At 46.1% G+C, this 18,563-nt stretch overlaps 1 protein-coding gene across 3 annotated transcripts in view; it reads right to left on the bottom strand.

The window, feature by feature from the left end:
- The window catches only part of Auts2 (activator of transcription and developmental regulator AUTS2), a 1,103,484-nt gene that overhangs the window by 17,978 nt on the left and 1,066,943 nt on the right, over positions 1 to 18,563 (bottom strand). For 2 of the 3 annotated variants that reach the window (XM_057763815.1, XM_057763816.1), the window contains exons 9-14: positions 16,388 to 16,629; positions 14,534 to 14,578; positions 9,842 to 9,937; positions 5,218 to 5,289; positions 4,078 to 4,107; positions 1,898 to 1,969 (exon numbers count right to left, since the gene is read on the bottom strand). In XM_057763815.1, the coding sequence (XP_057619798.1) occupies positions 1,898 to 1,969; positions 4,078 to 4,107; positions 5,218 to 5,289; positions 9,842 to 9,937; positions 14,534 to 14,578; positions 16,388 to 16,629 (557 nt within the window). The remainder of the gene's footprint in view (positions 1 to 1,897; positions 1,970 to 4,077; positions 4,108 to 5,217; positions 5,290 to 9,841; positions 9,938 to 14,533; positions 14,579 to 16,387; positions 16,630 to 18,563) is intronic. The other variant, XM_057763817.1, reaches the window with a different exon arrangement.

The raw sequence follows: 18,563 nt of genomic DNA, 5'->3' as shown, positions 1-18,563 counted from the left end.
TGTTCCACTGTCCCCGCCATGCAGAACCCGGAGTGAACTGAAGTCATCAGGCAAACCTAGTTAGCTTTTCACACTGCACCCATTTTCTCGCTGTGCTGAACTGCAAGGGCTCTAATTAGGCCTCGCCCGGCAATAAGGTAAGAGTGAGCAAGGCTCACTGATGGGGTGTGAGGGAGAGCAGGTGCCTGGGAAATGAAGAGACACCTCCGTTCCTCAAAGAGGAGGCGAACGTCTTCTTTTTATTATTTTTGTGTTGGTGCATGTCCGCGCCACCGCGTGTGTGGGAGTCAGGGGGTAATTTTCAGGAGTCAGTCAGTTCTCTCCATCACGCTGGTCTGGGAATCAAACTCAGGTGCTCGGAGTTGGCGGCCAGTGCCCTGACCTGTTGAGTCACTGCACCCTTTTTTCTTTTGATTGATATATACACACCTACATATAAATGTATAAATACAACCTGCCAAGCCCACTGGTATTGCAAATGCGTCCTCCCTCTCCCTCTCTACCTCTCCCACCACCCTCTTTTTTGTGTGTGTGTGTTTTTTTTTTTTTTTTTTTGTTTGTTTTTTTGTTTTGTTTTTTTGGAGGCTGGAGGACAACCTGGAGAAGTTGATTCTCTCCTTCCATCATGTAAGTGCTGGGGGGAAATCACACTCAGGTCGTCTGGCTTGGTGGCAAGCATCTCTACCCTTGCTGGATCCCTCTCATTTTTGAAATAAGGGCTCATCTACAGACGGGTACAGTAACTGGCCGCAAGGTAGTCCTGGTGAGGACCCGGTATGCTCTAGCCTCCAGAAGGACTCATGCGATGTTCACGAGCGCCCATTATTATACGCACAGCTGATGAGCACCCAGAACCTCCGACTTCCTGCAGGGTAGAAATGATCACTTCTCCAAGTCCATAATCTGAAAATATTTTTGATTTATGTGTATTTGTGTTTGAGCGTGTGCACATGGGAATGCCCATGCAGGGTGCCATGGAGGCTGGAAGAATGCACTGGACTCTCTGCAGCTCAAGTTACAGATGGTCGTGAGCTGCCTGATACGGGTACTGGGAACTGAACTTGGGTCCTCCGCAACAGCAGTCAGTATTCTTGACTGCTCAGTCATATCTCAAGACTCTCAATTTTTTGTTAAAAACAAACCAACCAACCAACAAACAGGCTAGGGAGAAGAGACAGCTCAGCTGGTAAAGGCATCCATCGGCAAGCCTGGTAACTCAAGCTTGATCCGAGACTCACATGCTAGAGAAAAATGACTCCTAAGATTTGTCCTATAGTATAACATACACACATACACACACATTCTATCTCTCTCTCTCTCTCTCTCTCCCTCTCCCTTCCTCTCTCTCTCTCTCTCTCTCTCTCTCTCTCTCTCTCTCTCTCTCTCAGACAGACACACACACACACACATAAAAATGAATACATAAATAAATGTAAAAGCTAAATCCAAAAAAATCCCAAACTCTAAAACATTCCCTGCTGGCTCATGTTTAAGCACTGGTTTAGATTTTAATTCTTGCTCTGTAGTAGTTCTATATAGATTTCCAAACACTTTCTTTTATGAGTTTATCAATTTTTACACCCTTTCCATTCATAAAACCAGCTCATCAAAAAGGAAAAGGACACTAAGGGGTGATATTTATTTTAGTGCTTAAGGTTTCCCTCAGTTATAAAGGGACTCTGAGTACCCATTTGAAGACGAACTGGCCCTTTGCCCTTTCTGTGAGGACCAAGAGTTCAAGGTCATCCTCAGCTACATCTGTGTCCTGCTCAGACGACCTGGGACTGTCTCAAAACAAACCCCTTCCTGCCTTGGCTTGGTTTAACAGCCCCTCTATGAGGTGCTCATGCTCCTGAGCCCGACCCCACCCAGCTCACAAAGGGAGAGTCACACCGACCTTGACCTTCTGCTGGTGGTGGTAAATCTGCCAGGCGATGTGTACGTGCATGGCGCACCACTTTCCTGGTTTCTGGAATAAGAAAGAACAGCCTGGTCAGGAGGAAGGCATGTCAGCATGCCCACTTGTGTTCGCCCCGGGGTCCCTGCAGATCTGGGCCATGGCGACTTCCTTTCTTTCATGAGAACAGGAGAGCTTGGTGCCAATCACATGCTTCCGTTAGCAGCTCTTCCTCGCTCAGGCTGAGGGAGTCAGAACCCCCATCCCCTTGTCCCATGTGGGCCTGAGACTACGGCTCCTTTGCAATGAGGTTCTCTGCCGAGGACAAGATGGCAAAGACCTGACACTCTCTGTGTGGTTTGCCATCCCCAGCGCCAGCAGGCACGACTGGTGAGTAGCAAGCCGTACCTAACAAACGCTGTCAAGCTAACAGGCACATCAGCTGTCCAGAAGAACTAATTAGGGGATGTCTGTGTGTTGGATCAAAACAAGAGAGGGGACAGGGCCCTCAAAGTGCTACACAGTGATCTGTCACATTCTCATCGCAGTCTGGCAACTTTAGATGATTCACGGAGAGCCAGTAAACCATGTGTGTGCTTGAGTTTATTCACTTCTAGTTAGAAGAGGGGAACGAGGGGCCGAGGAGGAATGAATGCCTTCCTTCCTGCAGGGATCAAGTCTCTCTTCTGCCTTCTGAAGGGCACGTATCAGTGCACGGTGAGAGAGAAGGTGGGGCCAACTCTTTCTCCTTCCTTTCTGCTTAATATCTCCACAAGCTCATTCAGCAAACACCACAAGGATGAGAAAGTCCTGCCCCAGCTCTGCACCAGCAGAGGACAGGGTTCCCTGGTTTCTGCTGCAAGATGCCGCTCCTGACTTAGACCCAAGTCTGACACCAGGTCTGCTCTCTTCTAAGAGAATTATGGGATGTTTGTGATCACAAACAACAGACCCAATTCAGGCATGTGAAGAAGGGGAGTTGTGATGGCAGAAACTGCAAGGGATGTGGCAGGACACGGAGTCCCCTAAGAGACTAGGTGCCAGGCACACCCATGAGAAATTAATTACCTAGATGATGTTAGCCTCTGGGCATGCTGATGAGGGACTGGTTGACTAGGTTAGCTGAGGTGGGAAGACCCACCCTAGATAAGAATGGCGCTATTCCCTGGATTGGGATCCTGGACTGAATGAAAAGGAGAGAGCAACCTGAGCGCCAGCGTTCATCTCTCTCTGCTTCTGGCCCACGTTCTGCCACCTAGACTTCCTGGCCGTGATGTACTGTAACCTTGAACCGAGAACCCAAAGACACCCTTCCGTATGTCGGCTGGGCATTGTATCATAGCAAAGCGACAAGGGATTAAGGGACAGTCGTAGCAAGAACTGGATCATCCAACCACTGTCTGTCATCTGTTTTCTGCTCCAGCTCTGTGCCAGATAAGTCAGTCTGTACCCAGAGGTCCCCGGCTGGCCAGACTCCAGACCCCAGGAGCCTTCTGCCTACGTTTACTGCATCTTTCCTATCCTTCGCCGGGAAGGAGCTTGAATGGGGCAGGCATGCATCACTTTGTATTGAGTGTTTTGGGCAAAATCAACAGACCCAAGAGAGACTGGACTATAGCCAGCCTCCGGCTTGTCCTTCCCCTTGCCTGTTATCCCAGCATAGTAAAAGGGAGGGCGGTTGAACCAGGAGGCTCACAAGTTCAAGGCAAATGCAGGATATAAAGAAGAGCAAGACCTTGCCTCACAATAACAGCACCCTGACCTAGTCTGTTGCATTTTTTTTAAAAAAAAGATTGACACTTCTTTTAAATTATGTGTGTGTATGTGTGTAGTGCCCACAGAGGCCAGAAGAGGGCGTCGGATCCCTGGGAACTGCAGTTATTAGCCACCCAATATTGATGCTGGGCACAACTTGGGTCTTATGCAAGAGCAGCAAGTGCTCTTAACTTTAGGGCTATCTCTCTAGCCCTTTGTCACTTGTACTAATGAAAAACACAGTGGCCCAGCTTCCTTAAGCACTCAAAAGAAAAATTTAGGCCATTTCCCACCAGCCAGCGTTAGCTACTCCCACTGCCATTCACTCTGGCATCTCTCCAGCTCGGTTCCTGCTACTGACTTGTATTTTTAACCCGCAGAGAGTCAGAGGTTGTAGAAACAGTTCTAGAAGAAGCTTTCCTTACCCTTAACATAGGTCTGAAAGGATCTGTCAACTGTGAAGAGAAAATGACAACTCGGTTACACGCCTGTCACTCAAACAATTGCCCTAATTAACAAATTTGTAGTGCTTCATTAGGAGGGAAAATTAAAATGTTAGAATTTTACTTTTAAATGAAGCCCTTTTAGAGAATAATTAACCCATTTTCACACCATCAGAAGTACCAAGTGTCCCCTCCCCCCACCTCAGGAGTCTGAGAACACGCACAATGACAAGCACCCCCCATACACACACGTTTCACCAGCAGAGATGTGCCCTATGCCAGCATGACTTGCATGTAACCTAGACCATAAGGGTCCCCGTTTTGACTGGCTCCGTCACAGGCCATCATATGGGGCTCAGGGAAAGTAGTCCTCAGACCACAAAATGAAGGTAACATGGATAGGACAACTGGAAATGTCTGTCTTATCCAGACCCTGTAAGACCCAGGCTGTCTCTACAACATCCTGGCTTCAGTGAGTATGTGCCATCTCTTGCCAAAAAAAAAAAAAAAAGCCACTACAATACAAACTGCGTAGAGGGAGAGTTGTAAATGACGGTCCACTGACAAGTTCCCCTCTACAACGCAGCTTTGCCTTTTGGAGGCAAGCATGGCATCAATTATGAATAATAACATAACCGAGGCATAATGGACGTTTTATTTAGCTCCAGAGCATGCTCCATCTGTAAGAGCAGAGTGGTCCAGTAACTTCCTGACCTCAAACAAGAAGATAGGTGTGTGTGTGTGTGTGTGTGTGTCAGGAGGCGGGGGGAGTGGGTGCCTAACTTCCAGGAAGAAAGAGCTCAGTGCTTTTCCATTCAGAAGATTCTGTAGCCGTTTCTTTTGCGTCAGGGATCTGTGAGCAGCTACAGACAGCTGACCTGTCGGATGGAAGGTAGACAGGCTGGCGGCATTCGATTGCTGGACCCAGAATCTTTTCTCGCTCTCTTTTTATCCGAGCCAAGTTATTAACCTGTGTCATTCTTACAGTTGGGGAGACTGTGGCTTCTACAACGGACAGGCATTTTCTGACACGAACCATCAAAGGTAGAGCACCGGGTGGGCCATCCTTTGCAAACGCCCTCCTCCCCCATTACCTGTGACCAAACCTGACTTAGCACGTACCCTTGGGTCCTTTTGGAGTAGAGTGTGGGGGACTGTTCCAGGCCGAGCAGCCACATCGATAGGGTTGGATGTCTACAAATTAATCAGACCACAGCTTAGGATGCGCAAGAAAGCAAGTTTTACCCTTTTTACAAAACGGCAGAAATGAAGCATTATCTCCCTACCTTGTTCTAAATTGTGACTTTTATTAAACTTTTATCACCGTATGTTGCATGTTTGTGGATGCAGGTACACATGCATGCCTGTTGAAGCTGGACATCCACACCTGATATTTTCCTTGATTGCTCTCCACCCTACTTTTTTCGAGACAGGGTCTCTCTGAACCCGCAGAGACTTGACTAGTTAGCCTACAGCCCCAGGGGTCCTTTCCCTCTGTCTCCACAGAGCCGAGACTACAAATGTACATACACTCCTGGACTAGGGGTGGGAATGAGAGAGAGAGCTGGGGTAGGAGTTCCCATAGCAATCCACAGAACAAAAGAAATCCTTTATACTTAGAGATGTTGCTCTGTGTGTGTGTGTGTGGTGTGTGTGTGGTGTGTGTGTCTGAGCTCCCAGGGACAGGGCCTGTGTGTGAGTTTAACACACTGGTGGAGGTACCAGATAAGTTCTAAGGCTCTAATTCTGAGCTAGAGGGGGTGGCTCAGCAGTTAAGGTAGGTAAGCTGGGTTCAGTCCCTAGCACCCGCATGAGAGGGTTTACCCAGAACTCTATCTCCAGAGGAACCTGATGCCTTGGGTACTGCGTTCCCATGCACATATATACACAGAAACACACAATTCAAATTTTCTTATAATCTTAAAAAAAAAAAAAGCTGAAATTTAGGACACCAGTCCTATTGTCCCACCCTGTCAGGGACGTGTAAGGAGCTCAGCAGCTTAGGGAAGGTACTAAGTAAGAAGTCAGATGTCACTTAGGTCCCTCCATAGGACCTAAGAAGCTACGCAGGAACTTTGTGATGCATCTGGTCCCTCAACAGGATCTAAGAAGCTACGCAGGAACTTGTGATGCATCTGGTCCCTCAACAGGATCGAAGAAGCTACGCAGGAACTGTTACCCTCAAATCGTCTTCCCTGCTCACCCACACCACTGTCTGTCACTGTTTTCATTTGTTATTCTCAGTTTTCCCCGTTTTCCCACCACAATCACAGTGTCCACACGAGGTGCACACAGACGCTAAACTTCCTGAATATCTTAGCCGGCAGGTAATAACAACAAATCACACTCAGCAGCTATTCATTAGCGATGGTGGGAAGGGGACAAGGGACCTCGGTTTAGGGACAACGTGAGATTGGCTAGAAAATTCTGTTCCTGTCCTCTCGACTCCTATGCCATCCTTACACTACACAAATAATATTGATGGCATTGCTAGACATTTGTCTTCTGACTCAGCCACAATGGCAAAATGGCCACTTCAAAGGGACAGTTGCTAATGCCTGTGGGGAGGTTCTTATAAACAGTAGTAGGGTTTTTGTTTGTTTGTTTCTGGCTGTTTCTCTTTTGAGAGAGGGCCTCTCACTATGTCACCCTGGCTGACCCGAAACTTGCTATGTAGATCCGGCTGGTGCTGAACTCAACAAATCTGTCTGCCTCTGCCACTCAAGGTCTGGGATTGAAAGTATATGCCACCATGCTCAGATGCGAGAGCTATTTTCTATTTTAAAAACTAGAAAAATACAGATTATATATATTACATGTATCTATTTGTTTGCCTATGTGTGGGTCTGTCTGTCTGTGGGCATGTGTGTAGAGGTCAGAGGGCAACTTGCAGGTAGTAATTCTTTCCTGCCACTATGTGGCCCACCAGGATCCAGGTCAGCCCCCTGGGCTTGGTGGCATGTGCCTTTACCTCCTTACCTGCTTTTCTCAGCCTCTGGTAGCTATTGAAACTTACTCACTTGTGTGTGTGCATGTGTGTGTGTGTGTTTTGTGTGTGTGCGCATGTGCACGCAGATGTCACAGGTCGCACGTGTGAAACTGAGGGCAACCTGTAAGAACTGGGTCTCTCCTTCCACCATCTCGGTTCTGAGGCTCGAACTCAGGGTTGGTGGCAAATGCCTTTACCCACTGAGCCATGGACTGGTCCTTACTTTTTTAAAGTAGATATCATTCGTATGGATCCCTCACACTAGACACTAACTGGTTGGGGAGCAGGGAGAGAAGCTCAAGTTTAGGCATGAAGCTTGCCTACATGGAGAAGTGGGGAAAGAAAAAAGGGGGGGGGGAGGGAGAGAGAACAGAAGAAAAGCAATCAGCTGCTGTACAACCAACAATTAAGCTGCAGTTGTTAACAGCCTGATTTGCATACATATGAAGAACTCCACTAATGAACAGCAATCTACATATTCAATCAGGAAGATGGCCCGGAAAGGCGTATTTCAACACCGAGAGACGCTTTCTCGCCCAGATGTAGTTTGTGGTGTGATTGGATAATTGCAAGTGAGGGAAATAGTCTAATTTATTAAATGACCTACCAGTCTGTTTGGGGACACACTGGAGATTTGTCACAACCTAGTGGGGACAGACCAAGGTCTGAGGGATTACTGAAGAACAGGGAAAGGAGTCTAAAAAAAATCGCCACCACTTGCCGCGGCCACTGTAAAAGCCCAGTGCACACAGAGCCTGGCATTTGAGCTGCAGTTCCCCGCACGGAAGGGTGATTTCAAAGACGCAGCCTCGGACCCCTAATGCCTTTTTAATTTCTCTCCCCGTTTCTGGTTTTTTATGGCGACACACCTTTGAAAAATGCATGTGTTCAATCCAGGAGACTCTGGTCCCAGATTGGTGCTTTGGCTTAAGAATGGGTATGGGAGGTGGAAAGGGGGCAGAAACCAAATCACACAATGTAACATCGCGACTAAATGCTACTGGCCACTGGAGAAGCACACTTTAGTTTAAAAATTAGTATTTAAGTAAAATAAGGGACATAAAATATTATTCTGCATTCTTTGGATGGTGTCGTGATTGAACCTAGGGAATTGTGTATGGAGACAGGTGGTCTATGTCTGAGACATGCCCCACCCCACCCCCGGCCCCTCATTGGAGGAGTCTAGGGAGATGCTCTTGTGCTGAGCCAACTCCCCTACCACAGGAGATGTTTTTAAAAGATAAGGTCCTGTCAAAAATTACTTTTGAATATTGACCTTCATTGATAACTTAGCCTGTGTTAATCTGTATATTATTCGCTGGGTAGAAAATAATTTAGTTCCTCCTAAGAATAAAAGGTGAATGAATTTCAAGGACTAGGGACACGGCTCAGTGGTTAAGAGCCCTTGTTACTCTCGTAGAGGCCTAGGCTTGGTTCCTGGCCCCCACACGATGGCCAGCGACCATCCATAACTCTAGTTCTGGGAGTTCCAGGCCCCTCTTCTGACTTTTTTGAGCACCAACCATGCATGTGGTGTGCATAGATACATACAGGCAGAATATTCATACATGTAAAATAAAACCTAAAAAAAAAATTAAAAATAGGATTTTCACACTAGTGTGTCAGAAACAACGGATCCTGACTCTGGAGTGGGTGCCGTACAGACGGGTCTAAGGGTGAACAGGGAGGGGGAAAGAGCACCAAGAAGGGGAGCTTTTGCCTCCCTTTGCTACCTCCAGGCAGAGCCCCCTCTCCCGCCCCCTGCACAACTTCATGACTGATACAGCAAAGAATAGAGGGTAAATAGAAAAAAATTTTTCTCAGACAAAACAAAAAGCAAACAATTTTAGTCTGGGAACCTTTATCCCCTTTCCCATTAACAAGCAACCAGCAGTCAACTTTGCATATGTGTTCCTTACGCACACCTTAAAGGCAACTTGGCATGTTCTATTAAATACTTCATGTTTACCAGTGCTCCCCCAAAGAAACATCCTGTTCTTCAGTGGTGTGGCTCCTGATAAGTTGTGCTATTTCTGCAAAGAGACCCTCATGACCCATGTGACCTTAGTTCAAGTCGATGGTTTGCAGAAGGAAAAGACATGGGAGGAGAGATCACTGGGAATGAGAGAAAGACAAGAGGCAAACACGCCAACGTATATTATATATATATTATATGTATGGAAATGTCATGATGAAACTCATTACTTCATATAGTTAATATATGCCAATGGGAAAACTTATTAGAGCTTGGGGAAGAAAAAATATCTCTGTGAGCCTATAATGTAAGTATTCTGCGTATTTTTTAACAGTTGGTTTTATTTTATTTATGTATAAGTGTGTGTGTCTGTGCATGCATGCCATGTATGTATGAGTATTGACAGGTGCCAGGAAAGGGCACTGGATCTCTTGGAGCTGGATTTACAGGTTGTGAGCTGCCTGATGTGGGTGCTGGGAACCGAACTTGAGTCTTTTGCAAGAGCGAAAAAGGCACTTAAAATACTCAGCCATCCCTCCAACCCCCTTTCTGCATATTTTGAAGAGTATAGAAAACCTAGCTCAACTGAGACTACATGGGTCTTAGCAACACCAAATTTTAAACCAAATGGACCAGGAAAACAAAGTCTCATCCTGCTCCCTATGGTCCCTTTGGGTCTGTGAACTCATTCACGACAGACAAGCATGGACACAAGCCCCCTGCATGCCTAACCTGGCCCTCCACTAAGATAGGCGCCCACGTCTTCACTCTGAGGTTCTTACCTTCGGCTGGAACGCTCCTTGGAGTGAACCAAAAGGGCCCGTGGGTGGGATCATGGGGGGTATACCCGAGACTGCAGGAGGATAGGAGTGGAAGAGCTGTAGCCAAAGGTGGGGAGGGATTTAAAAAAAAGAAAAGGTTTTTAGTGGGGGGGCACGTGGTATGTCCTAATTCCCACAGAAAGACATCGACATTAGCAAGCCAACCGATCTCAGTATGATGCCATTAGCCAAGCTATGATGAGACAAACACACAGATGCGCCATGAATGTTTAACGAAAAAAGTTAAAAAGTAGTTCAGAATCAATTGGCCAACAAATGATGTCCCCGATGAGAACATCATTAGAGCGGGAGCTTTGCTAATTATTAATCAAGAAATCACACAGAAGCCTCCATGCACATCAAAAACAGAGGATGCTAAGCCCAACAAGACGCCCAGAAAATTACAAGTGAATTAGGAAAAAAAAAAAAAAAAAGAGGAAAACCGAGAAGAAGAGAAGGTCTTTAGCAGGGCCAGGATTTCATATTGAAACTTGATGAGTTTTAAATGAATTTAGATGTTTGGTGGTTTGAGGAAAGAGACTATTCACAATCCTTGCTTCATTAGGTTGTTCTCGAAGTGGCACTTCCAGAGGACAATTTAATCCCCTCATCTAAAATGATGACGGATATTTGTGGAGGGTTAAATGACTCGGTTTACATTTTTAAATGGAACGGCCAATTTTCATAGAAAGTCTAAAAAGAATCATCTCATCTTGTTTCCCCGTTGCCGATCATTTGAAGCAACAGAGATAACACGGGAGTCCGGGACACCATGTTTTAATTAGAAATTCCTCCTGTCCCAGACCTTAGGTACGTAAGGCACCTGGTATTTACGTATGAAGCAGAAAGCCTTCTGGGCACTTTTCACTGTCTGGGCTGCTCAGAGAACAGGCGTGTGGGAGGCTACGGGAGGGGAGCTGAGCCCTGATGTGATTCTGACCACTCCATGACACAAAGATGGTGTCTAGGGAAGTATGAGTCTTCCGGACTCAGCAGCTTACAAAGTACAAACAATAGCAGTAGAAACAAAACAAACAAACTAGACACACAGCACAATCCACAGCAGCAGAAACGCACCTCGCTCCTCGAAACATCTTATTTCTCTGACGCCATGATCAAACTATCCTACGATATTTAAGCAACTCTCCAGCCCCACTGTTGTCTAACACATTAAAAGTACGGTAACAAGCTTCCCTTAACAATGGCTGTAGGCTAGCTGTTTTCAGTAACGACTGAACTTCACACTCTGAAGCCCCTACCTTCAGAGTATGGGATGTTTTCTGGTGCTCTCTGTTTCATTTTGCTCTCCACAAAGATACCAAGAAGTTTTCCAGACTAATTGATATTGAACGAAATCCACTTAAACAGCGATTGCCAGCCAAGTACTCTCATTTAAAACTACTTTTAAGTCTAAAATTGTCTTTCAGCTACTTGAGCGCACTGGATCTTAATTTGCCTCATAACGGCCTAGTCCCCAAAGCAGGGGAGACTACTTCATAGATTAGCCACCATCGCTAATATTATGAAATAACTCTCCCCCAATACGCTGTCTAAAGCAGAGTAATTAAGTACATGCTGTATTAAAACGCTCAAATTTCTATGACTCTGCCTCCAAGTGGTCCTTTCCTCTCTAATGGTTACAATTAGAAAAGAAAAATGGGAGGCCCATTCCCCTCTCCTTCCTTCTGATGCAGACCTCTTAGAACAGAAACACAGCCGACTCCTGCCCCTTTGTCTAACAGCCTGAATTGTCTCAGTTGTAAGACAGAAACTTCCCAGACACCCGGGCATCCAGACTGCTCCTCTGCCTCTAATCCAGGGACCCTCTGTGGCCTATGAAGAGGATGGCGCTGACACTTTGGTCTCAGGAAGTCAGCCTGGGCCACCCGCTGAGCATAGGACACTTTTTGTTAGAATTATTTCACTAGCTGGTCTTTTATTTATTTGTTTTCAATGTTTATTTTGTGTTTGTGTATGCACATGTGCCAGTGAGCACATCAAGAGATATCTTGTCTATCTTGGCTTTTTTAGAAATTCTATTTACTATTATTAGCGTGGGGGCATGCTATGTTTAGAGAGGGTGCCAGGATGTGTATGTGGAAGTTAGAGGACAACTCTGATAAATTAGTTCTCTTTCTCCCTTTATGCGGGCCCTAGGTTTGAACTCGGGTCTCCAGGCTTGTGTGCTAACCATTCTTTTACTCACTGAGCCATCTCCTCAGCCTGTCCGTCTCTCCCCGGGATGTGCTCTCTCACTACCCAACTGGTTGACCAGTAAACCTCAGGAATCCCCCTGTCTTCACTTGCCTAGTGCTGGGATTACAAGTGTGGACCATCATATGTCAGGTCTTTTTACTTGGGTTCCAGGGGTTGAACTCAAACACTCCTCCTGCTTGTAGGGCAAAACCTATATGGATCAAGCTTTCTCTCTGACCTCTGACCTTTCATTTAAATCTACAGAGCAAGCTTTCTCTCTGACCTCTGACCTTTCATTTAAATCTACAGAGCAGGGCTGGAGAGATGGCTCAGAGGGTAAGAGCACTGGCTGCTCTTCCAGAGGTCCTGAATTCAATTCCCAGCAACCACATGGTGGCTCACAACCATCTGTAATGAGACCTGGTGCCTTCCTTGCCAGCAGTACATTGGATGCTTAATAAATAAATAAATCCTAATAAATAAATAAATAAATAAATAAATAAATAAATAAATAAATCTACAGAGCACCATGTAAGGACAGAATGTACCATCCGTGAGGCGCACTCATGGAGGAAGTCCACAGATCTATTCAATTCTCATCATCACTGCTAAAATGTTTTTGTGCCCCAGTGCTCAGTAGTCCAGGGTGGATCACATGGGGACTGAGTTACCTAAACATTGTTTTTTCTCTCTTTCCTACCTCTTTTATTACTTATTTAAGTTTTTCTTCTGTGGGTGTGTACACACACATCTGTAAGCATAATGCTTGTGGAAGCCAGAAGAGGGCTTTGTGCCCCACCCCCAGGTACTGGAGCTGGAGTTCCAGGCAGTTATGAGCCACCCTACCTGGGTGCTGGGAACTGAACTCAGGTCCTTTGCAAGAGCAGCAAGTACTCTTAACCAACCTGTCTGGCAGGGTCATGGCTGACCTCAAGTTCCCTATGCAGCTGAGGAGGGCCTTGAATTCTTGGTTTCTCTTGTCACTACCCCCAACCTCTGGGATTTAGGCCTGGACTACCATGCCTGGTTTTGTTCAGTGCTGACGATGAAACCCAGGCTTCTTGCATATATTAGGAGACTGCTCTATATCCCCAGCCTGGCTAATTCCAAGAGCCCTTCCTTGGGTCAATTCCAAATGCCTCTAGAGAAGAAAACACTTGGGACTGATTTCTAGTATTTTGTGGTCGAGCTATCTCGGCTATACCCTTGCACAGTAAGCAGTATGCATGCATCTATTTAAAGCTTGAATGAATCCAGCTTTTTCGGATGTGTTAAGCAGCATTACAGCCGGGGTGTTAAGACAGTGCTGTCTAATACAGCAACTAGATTTGCACACTCTATCAACATGACGACAGTCACTCCTCCTCGTTTTCGCTTTAAAAACACAAATTAACCAGTAAGCAAAGAGACGAGAGGAGCTTCAGGTCAAATTGATGCAGTATTCACCACATAATCAAACTATCACAGTTGAACAGTCAGATCGTTCTCTATACAGAGAAGCTCTTGTCTCTTACAGGGCTCAACATACAACCCAGATCAGCACCAATTATATCCTAGCAAGTATAATGAAAATTACCCAAAGCAGAATCACAACAATGAGTCTAAAGGGAAAAAGAGCATTTTTTTTCCCATCTTAAGGTTTTCTGTTTATTTTATTTTATTTTTTTTGTTTGTTTGTTTTTTTTTTTTTGTTTTTCAAGAGAAGGTTTCAGCCCAAGGCTGACCTTGAATTCTGGACCTTTTTGTCTGTTTCCCAAATGCTGTGATAACAGGTGTGTGCTGACATGTCTAGCTAAGACCTTTTTAAAATTAACTTTTTTTTTATTGTTCAAATTGAAATAAGGTCTGGATAGCAATCGGGCTATGTGGAAAAGGTGCTGTATTAATTCCAGAAGGGAAGAAAAATCCACTCTTTAAAGAGGCACGAGTCAAAATAAAAGGGATGGTTTCTTTATAGGAAAGAATTGAAATTTAATTCCAGGAGTTCTGTGTTCCTAGCATTTTGAGCGATGACTAAAATCTGTAATTTCATACTCTCCTAAGACAGCAACAGCCACTCTTTTGGACAGCTGTGTGATTTCAGCAAGTTCCGAGATGGGGCAATGACGTATTGTTGTGTGTCTTTTGTGAGACAGGGTCTCACATAGCCCAGGCTGTCTTACGTCCTGACCCTTCTGCCTTCATTCTTCTAGCTCCCGGCTAACAGGCTGGCCACCACACACGCAGCAGACTTGTTGATGACCATGAGATTCAGTAGATGATACTGCATTGCCACCCAAAGCAAAAACAAAAAACAAAATGGCACACAAGCAAGCACCCTGAACGACAGGAGCGATGGGGAGACTCTTGCACAGATGAAAGAAAAGGCTGCCAGGCGCTTACTCCTCTGTGGCAAGAGCACTGGAAATGGAAAAGGCGGACAACGAATGGGTAAGGTAGCACAGGAGCAGGACTCACACTATGCCGGTAGAATGGGTCAACTTTGGTGGGGTATTTGTCAAACTGCAAAGGGATCAAAGCAAAAGCTAGTTACTTCAGCTGCATGTTCTGTCCACCCCTCCACTGGAGCAGACCCAGTAGACACGCTTCTGTGTCCACCTCAGGGTGCACAACAAGCAGGCCTCCCAACAGGAAGTATCCAAAATGTAAACGTTGTGATAGGCCCACCCAGCGTGCCCCGCTCCTCAGGATACCTTGACGCTATGCTATGTCTGGGGACTGGCACAAGGGAAATAGCCAAAGTGGAGAAAATAGGCCCTTATACGGATAAAGCAGGAAAGCGGGCATCCCATCCGTGCTTGACCAAGGGAGAGTCATCTGAGAGGAGGGAATCTCCATTGAGAAAATGCCTCCAGAAGATGGGCTGTAGGAAAGTCTTAGGGCATTTTTTTTTTTTAAATAAATGATTGATGGGGGAGGGCCCAGACTATTGTGGGTGGGATCATCCCCCGGCTGGTGGTCCTGAGTTCTATAAGAAGGCAGTCTGAGAAAGCCATGAGGAGCAAGCCAGGAAGCAGCATCCTCCATGGTCTCTACATCAGCTCCTGCCTCCAGGATCCTGTCCATATGAGTTCCTGCCTGAGTTTTCCTCAGTAGACTGTAGCTCTGGGTATGTAAGTCAAATAAACCTTTTCCTCTCCCAAGCTGTTTTGGTCACAGTGTTCCCTCACAACAATAAAACACCCAAGACACCACCTACCTCATACCAAGAACTAACTCCCTGTATTGTCATCTTTTCTGTGGCAGGAAAGTGGAAGATTCTGCTATATCAGAGTAATATGTCACAGGACAAAATGAGTGATTTGGGGTAGGTTTTGGAGCCTTGTCTCTGAACCGAAAAAGTGTATTCTTAAAAGAAAAAAAAAAACATGCATGTCTGTGCGCCTGTGTGTGGGTATGCGAACCAGTATTCAGGTGCCCAAGCAGGGTAGAAGAGGGTGCTGGGTCCCTTGCAGCTAAAGTTATAGGTGGTTGTGACTGTGCAACATGGAGGCTCGGAACTGAACTCAGGTCCTCTGGAAGGATAGCAAGTGGTCTGACTTAACCACTGAGCCATCTCTCCAGTCCCAAGTATTTCTTCAAATATTAAAGATTAGCAATATGATATTGTGATAGTCATTGCTACGGGCAGGCCTCTCTCTTAGGATATATAGAGAATTCTACTATAGCACCATTCACGGGTATTCCTGGTTTCTAAAACAAATATCCTAGTTTTTTCTCCACACGTGTGCCAGACCCTAGACAAGGCAAAGTCAGGCTACGTCATTGCTGAGTTTTATCTCTGTGGGACACATCTGCCCCTGCTGCCTGCTTGCTCTCAGACGTAAAGTAAGTTTAGGGCGCTGTGTCGTAACACAGAATAACAAGAAACATGGCAGTTCAAGGAAAACAGGATTAGGGGAAATATACGATCAAGGAAGAGGCAGTACCCAGAGTGAACATCCTCCCAACAGGCCCTTTGCTCCCAATCTTTCCCAAGTATTTCTATATTGGTATTAAATACTTTTAGATCTGGGAACAATCACCCAGCATGCACAAGCAAACATAATAACCCTTTCGGAAGCTTTCAAGGCTTCGTCTGAGTGTTTGGAAGGCACCCAGGATTAAATCTCTCCATGGTGCCAATGATAGCCGTATAGGAAAATGCACCCACTCTGGGGCTCTAGAATCAGAGTTCATTGGGAAAGATGGACAAGACCCAAGGGACACCCCCTCCCCCTCCACAGCCACCTCTCTCCATCCCCTCTCTCCAGTGTCTCCCAGTGCCCATGCCAGCCCCCAAACCAAGCTGCATGCTCTACTTATCCTCACATTTCTGCCTGGGGTACGCACCATGGGAGGTGCTGGCGTCGGCATGATGGCGGTGGGTGGGATGGCGTGGGGGAACGGTGTGAAGGTATGCTGGTGCGTGTGCTGGTGTGTGTGCTGGTGCTGATGTTGGTGCTGATGGAACTCGGTCCGCAGGTAGGGCGGAGGGCCCAGGGATGCCCCTCGGTCGGCGCTCTGAGAGGCCAGGAAACGCGTGTTCAATTCCTGCCTCAAGATGTCTTGTTCTGGAAAAGAAGGAAAGGGAGGTAAGGATGGTGGCCCCTTTTCTTTCAGAACAGGACATCCTGGTTGTAGACATGTCCAGTGTGCATACCACATGCCAGCGCAGCACAGGATAGCTATGAATTCGGCCCGACACAGAATCATAAACTTATTTAACACATTACGAGGGTTCTTGTTTTGTTTGTTTTTAACTGAGGGAGAGGCTCATGTATCCCAGAATGACTTGGAACTCTACACAGCAGAGAATGACCTTGAACTCCTAATCCTCCTGCCTCTGGATCCTAAGCTATGGGATGTGGGCATGCAACGCTATATGTGGTTTTGTGTAGTGGTAAGGATGGAACCCAGGGCTTTATACATCTTGGGCAAGCACTCTACCAGCTGAGTTACATTAGTAACTGCGACAATGAGACACTGTGTGTGTATGTAAAATGTGATTGTGTGGTTCTCCAATGTGAACTCTATAGATGGCAATGTCATAATGTCAAAAGCTAGGCATAGTGTCTATAAGGACAGATGAAGGATGCAGGGATAAGGACACTTTACTTGGGGCACAAAGGGGTGGAGCCAGGCCCTGGGGTAAAAGGAGACAACAGGCGGGGCGGTGGTGGCGCACGCCTTTAATCCCAGCACTTGGGAGGCAGAGGCAGGCGGATCTCTGTGAGTTCGAGGCCAGCCTGGTCTACAAGAGCTAGTTCCAGGACAGGAACCAAAAAGCTACGGAGAAACCCTGTCTCGAAAAATAAAAAAAAATAAGTAAATAAAAAATAAAAATAAAAAAAAAAGGAGACAACAGGGGAATAGAAAAACTATATCAACGCTGGCTCTCAGTCCGTGTCAAGTTTGCTACCTAGTCTCTCAGTCTCAGGACTAAAAGCAAGCTCAGTCATTCTCAGCCTTGCTTGCTTGGTGAGTTCTGGACTAATGATTGTCTCAAAACAACAACAGGAACAAAAATGCACATATGTGCGCGCGCACACGCGCACACACAAAATCCAGCTATAAACAACAAGAACAAGGTGGGTGACTATGCCCTGAGGGAAAGCACCCACAGTTAAAATTCTTGCTTTACTCTCAGATAAACACATGTGCATGTATACACACACACACACACACACACGCTATTTAAGTACTGTGGTACAGTGAGACACACCAGTCATTTATTACATATTACATATCTGTTAGCACCACCAGGTTCTCACACCTTCTTCAAGGATTGGTATAGCTCACGAAGTGGTGTAACATGATCAACATCAGAGCACAGATTCAGTTAAAACAATTAGGAGAAAAGAATACTAAAATCTATCACTAGGTCAGTTCTTCTATGTGTGTTTGTGTTTGTATGCGTGCGTGCATATGCACATGCACTCACATTTGCATGTGTGTTAGGCACATGTGTGGAGATCAAGTATCAACCTCAGGTGTCATTCCTCGGTTGAGGTTCATATTTTTCTTTAAGAAGACCTTTATTTTAATAGTTACTTATTTGTGTCTGGGTGTGCATATCACCACAGGAGTGGGGTTACAGGAAAATTTGGGGGACTCGTTTTCTTCTTCCACCACAGAAGTCCTAGGGATGAAGTCAGGAGGTCAGCTGTTGTGACAAATGGCTTTATCCAAATCACTGACATCACTCTGGTTTTTTGGGACAAAGCTCTTACTGGCCTGTACCTCACCAAGGTAGCTAGACAGGCTGGCCAGTGAGTCCTAGGATTCTGTCCGTCTCTGTCTTCCCAGTGCTGGGATCGCAAATGTGCACCACCATCTCTGTCTTTTTTAGTGGGTTTTAGGGACTGAATTGGGGACTGCAGCTTTGTACGTCAAGTCCTATACTGAGCCTTCTCCCTAGTCTCAGCTCATCTGGGGTACAGTGTCACCTCAACAGAACATAGAGGGACCCTCCTGAGAGACAGCTCAGCAGTTAGGAGCTGTAGAG

This window comes from Chionomys nivalis, chromosome 3 (assembly GCF_950005125.1).
Source record: "Chionomys nivalis chromosome 3, mChiNiv1.1, whole genome shotgun sequence".
Taxonomy (NCBI): domain Eukaryota; kingdom Metazoa; phylum Chordata; class Mammalia; order Rodentia; family Cricetidae; genus Chionomys; species Chionomys nivalis.
Note: the sequence above shows the minus strand (reverse complement) of the source record. Positions and strands in the feature narration are given on the sequence as shown.